The following is a 14249-nucleotide window of genomic DNA, read 5'->3' on the forward strand; positions in this document are numbered from 1 at the left end:
TGTAACTGACCCTGGGTCAGGTTTATTAACGGTGAAAGCAATGCAAAAGGAAATAAAACATAAAACAAATCCTTGCCTGTCCGGCACTAACTAAACAAAGTACAACCTAACTACCAACTGGCGGGCTTCTCCCGTCCAGCCAAACCACAGTTGCAGTGGGCACTGCTTCCACTCACGTGTGTCTCTCACACAGACAGGCTCTCTGTGTTCCCAGGCTGAGACACTCACACAACCACCTTGCATCCTTTTATATCCACCTCCCATTATCCATTAGTAAGCAGGTGCGATACTGACCAGACTAGGCCACATAGGAAAGGAATCTGGGCGAGATATACCTGTCCTCATCCACTATTTCCACATGATTCTCACATATCCCCCCCCTCTGCTCAGACCACTCCGGTCGAGCAATGACACTCGCCAAACAGTGCACTCGGGACAGGGCATCTGCGTTTGCCATCTGTACTCCTGGGCGGTGCTCCACCGTAAAAGTGTAGGCCTGCAGGGCAAGGAACCACCGGGTCACCCGGCTATTCCGTTCCTTGTTCAAGTGCATCCACTTGAGAGGGGCATGGTCAGTGATCAGCCTGAACTTTCGGCCCACCAGGTAATATTTGAGGGCCTCTAGAGCCCACTTAATGGCGAGGCACTCTTTTTCTACGACTGCATACCTTTGCTCGTGTTTATTCAGCTTCCTGCTGAGATAGAGGACTGGGTGTTCCACTCCGTCCCTCACTTGTGAGAGTACGGCCCCGATACCGGTATCAGAGGCATCCGTTTGTACCACAAACTCGCTGCGGAAGTCCGGAGTCACCAGTACGGGCTGAGAGCAAAGTGCCCGTTTTAGGCTATGGAAGGCTTCTTCAGCCGCTAAACTCCATTTAATCATGACGGAGTCTTTCCCTTTTGTAAGATCCGTCAGGGGGGTAGCGATGGCTGCAAAATTGGGTATGAACCGGCGATAATAGCCGGCGATCCCCAGGAAGGCTTGCACCTGCTTCTTGTTGACAGGTTGTGGCCAGTCCTGAACCGCCTGAATCTTATCAACCTGGGGTTTAACAACACCCCTCCCAATTACATACCCCAAATACCGGGCTTCTTCTAGCCCGATGTGACATTTCTTGGGGTTCGCGGTTAGACCTGCCTCCCACAGGTCGTCAATCACAGCTTGTACTTTCTGGAGATGAGTCTCCCAGTCCAAGCTGTAAATGACAATGTCGTCCAAATAGGCCGAAGCGTACTGCCTATGTGGCCTCAGGACTCGATCCATCAGTCTCTGGAAGGTCGCCGGTGCTCCGTGCAGACCAAACGGCATATACACATACTGAAATAGACCTTCTGGGGTAGCAAATGCTGTCTTTTCTCTGGCAGCCTCCACCAGAGGGATCTGCCAATACCCCTTTGTTAGGTCTAGGGTCGTAATATACCGGGCTTTTCCTAACCGATCTATCAACTCGTCGACCCGGGGCATGGGGTAGGCATCAAATTTTGAGACAGCATTCAGTTTCCTGAAGTCATTGCAGAACCGGATGGTGCCGTCCGGTTTAGGAATTAGCACAATCGGGCTGGACCAAGCACTGTGCGATTCCTCAATGACACCTAACTCTAACATTGCCTTCACTTCTCGGGAAACGGCTTCACGGCGCGCTTCCGGGATTCGGTAGGGATTTACGTGAACTGTGACACCAGGTTCCGTTACGATGTCATGTTTTATTAGCGTAGTCTGCCCGGGTTTTTCTGAGAAAAACTTTTGGTTGTGAAGTAGAAACTGCCTGACCTCAGTCTTTTGCCGCTCCGAGAGAGTCTCTGCAACCCGTACCTCCGGTATGGTATGCGAGCAGACAGGACGGGCCAGCTCCGCTGACAAGGCAGACCGATCCTTCCAGGGCTTTATCAGATTTACATGATAAATCTGTTCAGGTTTCCGTTTACCTGCCTGGTATACTTTGTAGTTTACTTCACCAACTCTTTCCTTGATCTCAAAGGGGCCCTGCCACTTTGCCAGGAACTTACTGTCCACCGTGGGGACCAGGATCAACACCCTATCTCCGGGTGCAAACGTACGGATCTTGGCGCCCCTATCATAGATTCTTTTTTGGGCTCCTTGAGCCTGTATCATGTGTTCTTTGACGATAGGCATAACAGCCGCAATACGGTCCTGCATTTGTGTGACGTGATCTATCACTGTTTTAAATGGAGTGACCTGACCCTCCCAGGTTTCTTTTGCAATGTCTAGCAGTCCGCGAGGACGTCGGGCGTACAATAACTCGAAAGGCGAGAATCCCGTGGAAGACTGGGGTACTTCCCTGATGGCAAAAAGCAAATACGGAAGTAAATAGTCCCAGTTCTTCCCATCCTTGTCTATCACCTTTCTCAGCATCTGCTTCAGAGTTTTATTGAACCGTTCAACCAACCCGTCTTTTTGAGGGTGATACACGGATGTGCGTAACGGTTCGATTTGTAATAATCGGCAGAGCTCCTTCATTATCCTGGACATAAAGGGGGTCCCCTGGTCGGTGAGTATCTGTTTTGGTATACCGACCCGACTAAACACATGCACCAGTTCCTTGGCAATCGTCTTGGTGGCCGTGTTACGCAAAGGGATGGCCTCCGGGTAACGAGTGGCATAATCCAAGATGACCAGGATATGTTGGTGTCCACGTGCAGACCGTGGAAGGGGCCCAACTAAATCCATCCCAATCCTCTCAAACGGGACTTCAATAATAGGTAGGGGTACCAAAGGGCTACAGAACCGGGGCTTAGGTGCAGAGGCTTGGCAGTCAGGACAAGACTCACAATATACACGAATATCGTGATGCATGCCTGGCCAAACAAAACAGTGTAATATCCTTTCGGTGGTTTTCTGGACTCCCAGGTGACCTCCCATCACATGTCCGTGGGCCAGGTCCAGCACCTGCCGCCGGTAGGGTTTTGGCACGACTAATAGTTGCACCGTATCTTCCCCCTTTTTCTCTATCTGATAGAGTAAATCATTCTCCAGAACCATGTAAGGATATGCCAGCCTAGAGCCAGGTTCTACGGGTACCCCATTTATCACTTTTACATTTGTCCTAGCCTGAGAAAGGGTAGGATCCTTTATTTGCTCGCTTTGGAAGTCATCTTTCTGAACTTCTAAATCCGGCAAACGGGGAGGTGGACGGCTGTCGGCCTCCTCCTCTTCCCTGGTCTCCTCCGTATCACCAGCCATGACTGAAAACGGGAACTGCAGGTCATTTCCCGCAGACTCTTCCCCCGAGTCTTTCGGGGAGACCTCTTCCAGGGGTTCGGGACCCACACGCGCCCTGGGAGAAGAATCATGTACCCGATTACCCGAGGGCATCAACTGATTCTCCCACAATTGCCAGAAGTGGGGAAAATCCCGGCCCAGGATAACATCATGCAATAACGCCTGGACGAGTCCCACTTTATGTTGCACAGACCCATGGGAAGTAGTAATGCATATGACCGTGGTGAGGTACGAACAGGTGTCTCCATGCACACACGTTACAGAAAATTTGTCTGATGGTCCAGTCGGGGCTGACACCAGACTGGCCTTCACCAGAGTCACCACACTTCCCGAGTCTAACAATGCCACCACATTTTTGCCATCAACAGTTAAATCACACAGGTGTTTTTCCACATCCTTTTGACCGGCATTCAGACTCACTACCCGTGCAACCATAGACATGCGGTTTTTAGAGTCTGTGACGTCGCACTGCATGGGTTCAGTAGTGACCGGACAGTTCGCAGCAATATGTCCTATCTCTTGGCAGCGGAAACACCTAAAGGGCCGCTTGCTTAGACCATAGTTCGTTACTCTCGGCCTTGCAGTGCGGGCAGTCCTGTTTTCCTCCCCCACTGTCTTAGGGATTTTTCCATCTCCCCTACTCCCTGGAACAGTCTTACCGGTTCCACGTGGAGATGATGAAGAACGAGGTGGGGTAGCGTCGTCTCTGAGTCCTTCCGCCACGGAGTAACGTTCAACCAGATCCACCAGTTGATCTGCCGTCGTAGGATTTCCATGGCTTACCCACTTCCTCAGGGCTGGCGGTAGAGCTCTCAGGTACTTGTCCATGACGACTCTCTGGATTATCTCTGGCGCTGTCAACACCTCGGGTTGTAGCCACTTCTTCGTCACGTGCATCAGGTCGAACATCTGTGACCGCGGTGGTTTATCCGGCTGATAAGTCCATTGATGCACTCTCTGTGCACGGACAGCGGTCGTCACTCCCAGCCGGGCCAAGATCTCGGCTTTCAGTTTGTCAAAGTCCTGCGCGGCTTCAGGCTCTAGGTCATAATAAGCCTTTTGGGCCTCACCGGAAAGAAACGGGGCAATCAGGCCGGCCCATCGTGCCTTCGGCCATTTTTCTCGCACCGCCATCCGTTCAAACGTGGTCAGGTATGCCTCGACGTCATCTTCGGTCGTCATCTTCTGCCAGTACCGACTCACGTGAATCACTCTCGACTCGGCTTCCAGGTTAAGCTCAGGTAAGCTTGCCAAGCGCTGCGCCACCTGCTGGAGAAGCGAACGATCGGTAGCTGTCATGTCCACCAACTCCTTCAGCTGGGCCATCATCACCCGATTAGCTTCTTGCTGGACGGCGGTGGACTGTACCAGCGCTTTCACCACGTCCTCCATGCTCATGCTTGCAACGTGATGCCCGCGTTCTCCACCACAATGTGATAAAACACTCCGGTATCGCCTTTGCTGGGGTCAAAGGTCACGTGCATTCAGCATGAAACTCAGGCGCAGAGCTGGGATTCGGGTGTAACTGACCCTGGGTCAGGTTTATTAACGGTGAAAGCAATGCAAAAGGAAATAAAACATAAAACAAATCCTTGCCTGTCCGGCACTAACTAAAAGTACAACCTAACTACCAACTGGCGGGCTTCTCCCGTCCAGCCAAACCACAGTTGCAGTGGGCACTGCTTCCACTCACGTGTGTCTCTCACACAGACAGGCTCTCTGTGTTCCCAGGCTGAGACACTCACACAACCACCTTGCATCCTTTTATATCCACCTCCCATTATCCATTAGTAAGCAGGTGCGTCACTGACCAGACTAGGCCACATAGGAAAGGAATCTGGGCGAGATATACCTGCCCTCATCCACTATTCCCACATGATTCTCACAATATATATATATATATATATATATATATATATATATATATATATACTTTCATCTTTTACTTTTTAAAAATTACAGAAAGGAAAATCGGCCTATGCAAAAGTTTGGTTAGTACCTAGTAGCAGCCCCTTTTGAAAGTGTCACGGCTTGTAAACGCCACAGATTTTCAATGATGTTCAGATCAGGGGACTGTGAGGCCATTGTAAAACCTTCAGCTTGCACCTTTTGAGGTCGTCTATTGTGGATTTTGACATGTGTTAAGGATCATTATCCTTTTCTAGAAATCTTCTTTTAAACAGCTTTTTTACAGATGGTATTATGTTTGTGTCAAGATTTTGTTGAAATTTCATTGAATTAATTCTTCCCTCTACGTGTGAAATGTTCCCGTTCCATTGTCTTCAACACAACTCCAAAATATGATTAATCCACCCCCATGCTTAATGGTTGGAGAGATGTTCTTTTCTTGAAATTCTGTGCCCCTTTTCTCCACACATACCTTTTGATCATTGTGGCCGAAGAGTTCTATTTTAACCTCATCTCTCCACAGGATTTGTTTCCAAAATGCATTAGACTCGCTTAGATGTTCTTTTGCATACTTCTGATGCTGAATTTTATGGTGAGGACGCAGTAGAGGTTTTCTTCTGATGACTCTTCCATGAAGGCCATATTTGTGCAGGTGTCTCTGAGCAGTAGAACAATGTACCGCAACTCCAGAGTTTGTTAAATCTTTCTGCAGGTCTTTTGTAGAGGCAGTGATTTGCCTCTCTAGCAATTCTACGAGCAGCTCTCACTGAAATTTTGTTTGGTCTTCCAGACCATATCTTGACCTTCACTATTCCTGGTAACTGCTATTTCGAACTAAGGAAAGGCAATTTGAAAACACTTTGCTATCTTCTTACAGCCTTCTTCTGCTTTGTGGGCCTCCACCATTTTTAGAGCGCTAGGCATCTGCTTAGAAGAACTCATGGTTGCTGTTTTCTTGGCACAAGTTTAGAGGGGGCTTGGTTTTAATGAAGCTGAAGAATATATATATATAATATAAATAACAGTAATTTTGACCAAGGGTGCCCAAACTTCTACATGACACTGTATTTGTCCTATCGCTGAATGTGCTTCTATATAATCACCCCGAGCGTCACATTTACACTTCAGCTCTGCTCTCCTGGAATGAAATATTGATTTTCCTGCCGCCCTGAGGTATAAATTACGTGAATATACTCTGAATGTTGATGTCTTGTAATTGTGTCCAGAGAGGGAAAAAGGTGGACGCCGTGGAGGTAACACCACCTAATATAGTCACCAGCTCCCTGACAACCACTGGGCCTATTCAGATTTTTCAGCCTTGTCCCTTTTATTTCTCGTAGTTCTGAGGTTTCTAAAGTAACAGAATTTTCTAAGCTCAAATGTATTCACAGCAGATTGCCTCGTAATTAAAAATGGATTGTAATTATTATAACAAAGGCTCTCATTGTTATTTAACTGATTGAATCTCTGACATAGTACAGTAATAAAGCTGTGTACAATTCTGAATCAGGGAGGGTGGGGGTATACTGCTCCTATACAGACCCGTGCAGTCACAGCTGCTACCTTCTATCTACAGTGGGGAAAATAAGTATTTGATACACTGACGATTTTGCATGTTTTCCCACCTACAAAGAATGGAGAGGTCTGTATCTTTCATCGTAGATACACTTCACCTGTGAGAGACAGAATACAGAATCTTAAGAGAAAAAACAGAAAATCATTGATTGTTAAATGATTAAATTGCATGAAATAAGTATTTGATCACCTACCAACCAGCAAGAATTCTGACTCTCACAGACCTGTTAGTTTTTCTTTAAGAATCCCTCCTACTCTCTGCACTCATTACCTGTTTGAACTCGTTACCTGTATAAAAGACACCTGTCCACACAATCAATCACACTCCAACCTCTCCACCATGGCCAAGACCAAAGAGCTGTCTAAAGACACCAAGGACAAAATTATAGACCTGCACAAAGCTGGGATGGGCTATAGGACTATAGGCAAACAGGTTGGAGAGAAGGCAACAATTGTTGGTGCAATTATTAGAAAAAGGAAGAAACACAAGATGACTGTCAATTTTCCTCGGTCTGGGGCTCTTGCAAGATCTCACCTCCTGGGGTAAGGATGATTCTGAGAATGGTCAGGAATCAGCTCAGAATTACATGGCAGGACCTGGCCAATGACCTAAAGATAGCTGGGACCACAGTCTCCAACATTATCGTTAGTAACACACTATGCCGTCATGGATTAAAATCCTGCAGGGCATGCAAGGTCCACCTGCTGACATCAGCACATGTCCAGGCCGGTTTGAAGGTCGCCAGTGACCATAGGGATGACACAGAGGAGGCATGGGAGGTCATGTGGTCAGATGAGATTAACTTCACTCAGTGTGTTTGGAGAAAGAAGGACGAGTACAACCCCAAGAATACTGTCCCAACCATGAACCATGGTGGGGGAAACAATACTTTGGGGGTTGCATTTTTTTACAAAGAGGACAGGACGACTGCATCGTATTGAAGGGAAGATGGGGTCATGTATAAAATACTTATTTTCCCCATTGTATCTGTGAAAAACCTGACTTTCTCTGGCTGCAGGACTTTATTTTGCACGCATGCTCTCACTTTCTACTTGGATAACCTGCTTTTCATTACATTGGGGATGGGTACTCAAGTTACAGGAAATTACATCTGCTGTGCAGCAGACTGCCTTCCAATGATTCACAGACTTGCTTTAAATTTACAGAGCAGTGTAGTGCTTATAATTAAAGGGAATCTGTCAACAGGTTTTTGCTATATAATCTGACAACAGAAGCAGATAGAGGCTGAAACACAGAGTTCAAGGATGTGTCACTTGTCAAAGTGTGTGCTGTTGTTTACTAACTGTGAAGGACTTATCACGAAGAGATTATCATTCCCAAACTGGTCTTGCAACTAAGTACTTCACGGTCTATGGACATTGTATATACAGAGCCTGGTGTGGGTGGGGTTAGCTGTGGTGTGGGCAGGGTTAGCTTTCTCAGCTCTGCTTTATGCTAAATCCACGAGCTGTGACTGTGTCAGAACCGCTGCGTCCAGAAATTGTTGTTGGATTCAACTTCTCTTTACCTAAATAGGACTGCTCTCAGATGAGGAAGCAAAAACCTGTGGACAGATTTCCACTAAGGGCTCATACTCACTTGCGAGAGTCTCTCGCATGAAAACCCAGCACTGCCGTCGGCACTGGGACCGGAGCGTGCGGCTACATGTATTTCTATGCAGCCACACGCTTCGGTCCGAGTGTCGGCGGCAGTGCCGGGTTTTTATGCGAGAGACTCTGGCAAGTGACTAAGAGCCCGAAGGCTGAGGCAGATATCTAGGAATTGGGGAAATATACATTTATCACATCTCCTTTCTCCCGTTCTCTACTCTTTGTCTTCATTTTCTTTCTGTCCTTTTTCTTTTTATCTCCTTTCTTTCACTTTCTATCGCTTTCTAGTTTTCTGTCCTTTTTTGCCTTTGTCCTTTTTTATTTTCCTTTTTCCCTTCTTTTTCTTTCTTTTTCATTCTTTGTTTTTTTTCATTCTTCTTTCTTTCTTTCTTTCGCTTTCTTTCTCTCTTAATTTTCCTTTCTTTCTCTCCTTCACTCCTTACCTTTCCAACTCTCTCATACTGATGCTTTGAAACTATCCATACACATTAGATAGCTGTTGTCCGACTCACATATAAAAAGGAACACTTAAGATCGGCCGATCGTTTGTGTCATTTACGAGAGACTCTGCCAGGTTTACCTCCCTGCCAAAAAACCCACATTTGGGACTAAATAGCAAGCACTCGATCCATATATCACCTTTCATAATCTGTCTGGTGATAGTCAGGAAGCCGCCATACACAGTATATGGTTTAGAAGACTTTTATGTGAAATGTACAGTTGTGGCCAAAAGTATTGACACCCCTGCAATTTTGTCAGATAATACTCAGTTTCTTCCTGAAAATGATTGCAAACACAAATTCTTTGTTATTGTTTTCTTCATTTAATTTGTCTTAAATGAAAAAACACAAAAAGAATTGTCCTAAAGCCAAATTGGATATAATTCCACACCAAACATAAAGAGGGTGGACAAAAGTATTGGCACTGTTCGAAAAATCATGTGATGCTTCTATAATTTGTGTAATTAACAGCACCTGTAGCTTACCTGTGGCACCTAACAGGTGTTGGCAATAACTACATCACACTTGCAGCCAGTTGACATGGATTAAAGTTAACTCAACCTCTGTCCTGTGTCCTTGTGTGTACCACATTGAGCATGGAGAAAAGAAAGAAGACCAAAGAACTGTCTGAGGACTTGAGAAACCAAATTGTGAGGAAGCATGAGCAATCTCAAGGCTACAAGTCCATCTCCAAAGACCTGAATGATCCTGTGTCTACCGTGCGCAGCGTCATCAAGAAGTTTAAAGCCCATGGCACTGTGGCTAACCTCCCTAGATGTGGACGGAAAAGAAAAATTGACAAGAGATTTCAATGCAAGATTGTGCAGATGTTGGATAAAGAACCTCGACTAACATCCAAACAAGTTCAAGCTGCCCTGCAGTCCGAGGGTACAACAGTGTCAACCCGTACTATCCGTTGGCATCTGAATGAAAAGGGACTGTATGGTAGGAGACCCAGGAAGACCCCACTTCTTACCCCGAGACATAAAAAAGCCAGGCTGGAGTTTGCCAAAACTTACCTGAAAAAGCCTAAAATGTTTTGGAAGAATGTTCTCTGGTCAGATGAGACAAAACTAGAGTTTTTTGGGCAAAGGCATCAGCATAGAGTTTACAGGAGAAAAAAAGAGGCATTCAAAGAAAAGAACACGGTCCCTACAGTCAAACATGGCGGAGGTTCCCTGATGTTTTGGGGTTGCTTTGCTGCCTCTGGCACTGGACTGCTTGACCGTGTGCATGGCATTATGATGTCAGAAAACTACCAACAAATTTTGCAGCATAATGTAGGGCCCAGTGTGAGAAAACTGGGTCTACCTCAGAGGTCATGGGTCTTCCAGCAGGACAATGACCCAAAACACACTTCAAAAAGCACTAGAAAATGGTTTGAGAGAAAGCACTGGAGACTTCTAAGGTGGCCAGCAATGAGTCCAGACCTGAATCCCATAGAACACCTGTGGAGAGATCTCAAAATGGCAGTTTGGAGAAGGCACCCTTCAAATATCAGGGACCTGGAGCAGTTTGCCAAAGAAGAATGGTCTAAAATTCCAGCAGAGCATTGTAAGAAACTCATTGATGGTTACCGGAAGCGGTTGGTCGCAGTTATTTTGGCTAAAGATTGTGCAACCAAGTATTAGGCTGAGGGTGCCAATACTTTTGTCTGGCCCATTTTTGGAGTTTTGTGTGAAATGATCAATGTTTTGCTTTTTGCTTCATTCTCTTTTGTGTTTTTTATTTAAGACAAATTAAATGAAGATAATAATACCAAAGAATTTGTGATTGCAATCATTTTCAGGAAGAAACTAAGTAATATCTGACAAAATTGCAGGGGTGTCTATACTTTTGGCCACAACTGTATGGGGGAACTTTTAATGCTGACTTGAGACGCACTTCTTATCAATCTGTGTACACAACGGGCGACATGAACCAATGTTGGCCTACATGCTAGCATTACAGATGGGCGAAACACCACATAGTCCTCAACAACCTCCGCGTATGCTGCATAGTTGTCCGCGTATGCTGCTGTGATCCCATTCATAGGCCAGACTGGTGCTTGTGAAGGCAGGCGGCTCCTGCTGATGAGCACATGGAGCAATTTGTGAACGTGAATGGTCCACAAAGGCTTTACACTGTCCTCTCCACTCACTCTCATCTCTACCCTGATTCATTTTGTCTCACTAACAGGGACAAGGAAAGCTGAATTTTTGCAGAGCTATGTTAATGCAGCGGAGGCCACAGGAGGCCGATCCTCATTGTCATAATTGTTCATTATCACCAAGAATTCTTCCCATAAGTTCATGTTACTGGCCCTGAGGAGGTGCAGTGTGCAGTGCGGTCAGCCCGGCAGGGCCTGTGGCCGGCATAAAGAGCAGCACTGCCACCTTGTGGTCACATGTGTTATATACGTAACAAAAAAAACTTGTGATAAATATTGTACATTTTAATAATTGTTTTTTTGTTTGTTTGTTTACTGAAAGTTCCAGCAACCCTTTGTTGGTTTCGGTGTGAAATAACATAAAGGAATGTTGTTGACGCCTGAAAATGTCATGATTTCAGTTACAATCTCCCGAATGTACTTTATCTTGCAGTAGCGGATCCGGTTCTACAAATGAGTCCTCGGTGTGACTACTTTCCCTGTCGCTGACGATGGCCCCGATCTTACAGAGAATAGCTGGAAGCTGGGAGCTCAGCAGTGAACAGGTGCTCCTGATATCATACGGCGGGGTAGCCGTGGTATCCACCTTGCTCGTGATCACCACCATCTTCCTCTGCTCCAGCTGTGACAGGTAAGATCCGATCACCCTACAACAGGGGGCAGAAATCTGTCACATTACTGCTATTGTGAGACTACAACTCCTAGCATGCCCTCACAGCTTTCCTGCGGCACGCCAGTGGTTTGTAAAAAGTCCCATAAAAACATAGTATTATTTTATCCTGATTTAATTTTCTTATCTTTATTTCTAGCAGCGGGATAGCATATACACTGCTCAAAAAAATAAAGGGAACACTAAAATACCACATCCCAGATATCTCTCAATGAAATATTTCAGTTGCAAATTTTTATTCATTGCATAGTGGAATGTGTTCAGAACAATAAAACATAACAATTATCAATGTAAATCAAAATGAATATCCCATAGAGGTCTGGATTTGGAATGATACTCAAAATCAAAGTGGAAAATCAAATTACAGGCTGATCCAATTTCAGTGGAAATGCCTCATGACAAGGAAAAGATGCTCAGTAGTGTGTGTGGCCTCCATGTGCCTGTATGACCTCCCTACAATGCCTGGGCATGCGCCTGATGAGGCAGCGGATGGTCTCCTGAGGGATCTCCTCCCACACCTGGACTAAAGCATCCACCAACTCCTGGACAGTCTGTGGTGCAATGTGACGTTGGTGGATGGAGCGAGACATTATGACCCAGATGTGCTCAATCGGATTCAGGTCTGTGGAACGGGCTAGCCAGTTCATAGCTTCAATGCCTTCATGTTGCAGGAACTGCTGACACACTCCTGCCACATGAGGTCTGGCATTGTCCTGGATTAGGAGGAACCCAGGGCCAACCACACCAGCATATGGTCTCACAAGGGGTCTGAGGATCTCATCTCGGTACCTAATTGCAGTCTGGCTACCTCTAGCGAGCCCATGGAGGGTTGTGCAGCCCTCCAAAGAAATGCCACCCCACACCATTACTGACCCAATGCCAAACCGGTCATTCTGAAGGATATTGCAGACAGCAGATCACTCTCCGTGGCGTCTGCAGACTCTGTCACGTCTGTCACATGTACTCAGTGTGAACCTGCTTTCATCTGTGAAGAGCACAGGGCGCCAGTGGCAAATTTGCCAATCCTGGTGTTCTGTGACAAATGCCAAGCGTCCTGCACGGTGTTGGGCTGTGAGCACAACCCCCATCTGTGGATGTTGGGCCCTCAGACCAACCTCATGGAGTCGGTTTCTAACCGTTTGTGCAGACACATGCACATTTGTGGCATGCTGGAGGTCATTTTGCAGGGCTCTGACAGTGCTCCTCCTGTTCCTCCTTGCACAAAGGCGGAGGTATTGGTCCTGCTGCTGGGTTGTTGGCCCCCTCCACGTCTCCTGGTGTACTGGCCTGTCTCCTGGTAGCGCCTCCAGCCTCTGGACACTACGTTGACAGACACTGCAAACCTTCTTGCCACAGCTCGCATTGATGTGCCATCCTGGATGAACTGCACTACTTGAGCCACTTGTGTGGGTTGTAGAGTCTGTCTCATGCTACCACGAGTGTGAAAGCACAACCAACATTCAAAAGTGACCAAAACATCAGCCAGAAAGCATTGGTACTGAGATGTGGTCTGTGGTCCCTACCTGCAGAACCACTCCTTTATTGAGGGTGTCTTGATAATTGCCAATAATTTCCATCTGCTGTCTATTCCATTTGCGCAACAGCATGTGAAATTGATTGTTAATCAGTGTTGCTTCCTAACTGGACAGTTTGATTTCACAGAAGTTTGATTTACTTGGAGTTATATTCTGTTGTTTAAGTGTTCCCTTTATTTTTTTAGCAGTGTATTTTTTTCCAATACAAAGCTCCAAATCCTCTGAATTGAACTGAAAGATAAACTTCTGCCACCACTAGGGGGCGGCGCATAATCTCTGTATTCTGAGCTGGTTCATGCAGCTCCCTCAGTGGGGACTGAAGGCAGGAAAACATCTCATCAATGACCTCTATGGCTGTTCAGGGGGATTTGCAGCGTTATTTCAGAATGCCATATCCCTTAACTAGTGTTTTAAAGGCTATAAAACTTAAAAATATAATATACACTACCGTTCCAAATTTTGGGGTTACCCAGACAATTTTGTGTTTTCCATGAACACTCATACTTTTACTAATTAAATGAGTTGCCAAATGAATTTAAATTCTAGTCCAGACATTGACAAGGTTTGAAAAAAAGATTTTTATTTCAAATAATTTTCTCCTTCAAACTTTGCTTTTGTCAAAGAATGCTCCCTCTGCAGCAATTCCAGCATTGCAGACATTTGGCATTCTAGCTGAGGTAATCTGGAGAAATTTCACCCCATGCTTCCAGGACCCCCTCCCACAAGTTGGTTTGGCTTGATGGGCACTTTTTGCGTACCAAACGGTCAAGCTGCTCCCACAACAGCTCAATGGGGTTGAGACCTGGTGACTCCACTGGCCTCTCCATTACAGATAGAATACCAGCTGCCTGCTTCTTCCCTAAATAGTTCTTGCATAATTTGGAGGTGTGCTATGGGTCATTGTCCTGTTGTAGGATGAAATTGGCTCCAATCAAGCGCTGCCCATAGGGTATGGCATGATGTTGCAAAATGGAGTGATAGCCTTCCTTATTCAAAATCCCTTTTACCTTGTACAAACCTCCCACTTTACCAGACCATCACATTACCTTCACCAAGC

At 46.0% G+C, this 14249-nt stretch overlaps 1 protein-coding gene across 3 annotated transcripts in view; it reads left to right on the forward strand.

The window, feature by feature from the left end:
- The window catches only part of PAG1 (phosphoprotein membrane anchor with glycosphingolipid microdomains 1), a 248022-nt gene that overhangs the window by 216515 nt on the left and 17258 nt on the right, over nucleotides 1-14249 (forward strand). For all 3 annotated transcript variants that reach the window (XM_073550600.1, XM_073550599.1, XM_073550601.1), the window contains one exon: nucleotides 11421-11618. In XM_073550600.1, the coding sequence (XP_073406701.1) occupies nucleotides 11479-11618 (140 nt within the window). In that variant the 5' untranslated portion in view covers nucleotides 11421-11478. The remainder of the gene's footprint in view (nucleotides 1-11420; nucleotides 11619-14249) is intronic.

This window comes from Dendrobates tinctorius, unplaced genomic scaffold (genome assembly GCF_039654945.1).
Source record: "Dendrobates tinctorius isolate UK_male_01 unplaced genomic scaffold, ASM3965494v1 ptg000165l, whole genome shotgun sequence".
NCBI lineage: Eukaryota > Metazoa > Chordata > Amphibia > Anura > Dendrobatidae > Dendrobates > Dendrobates tinctorius.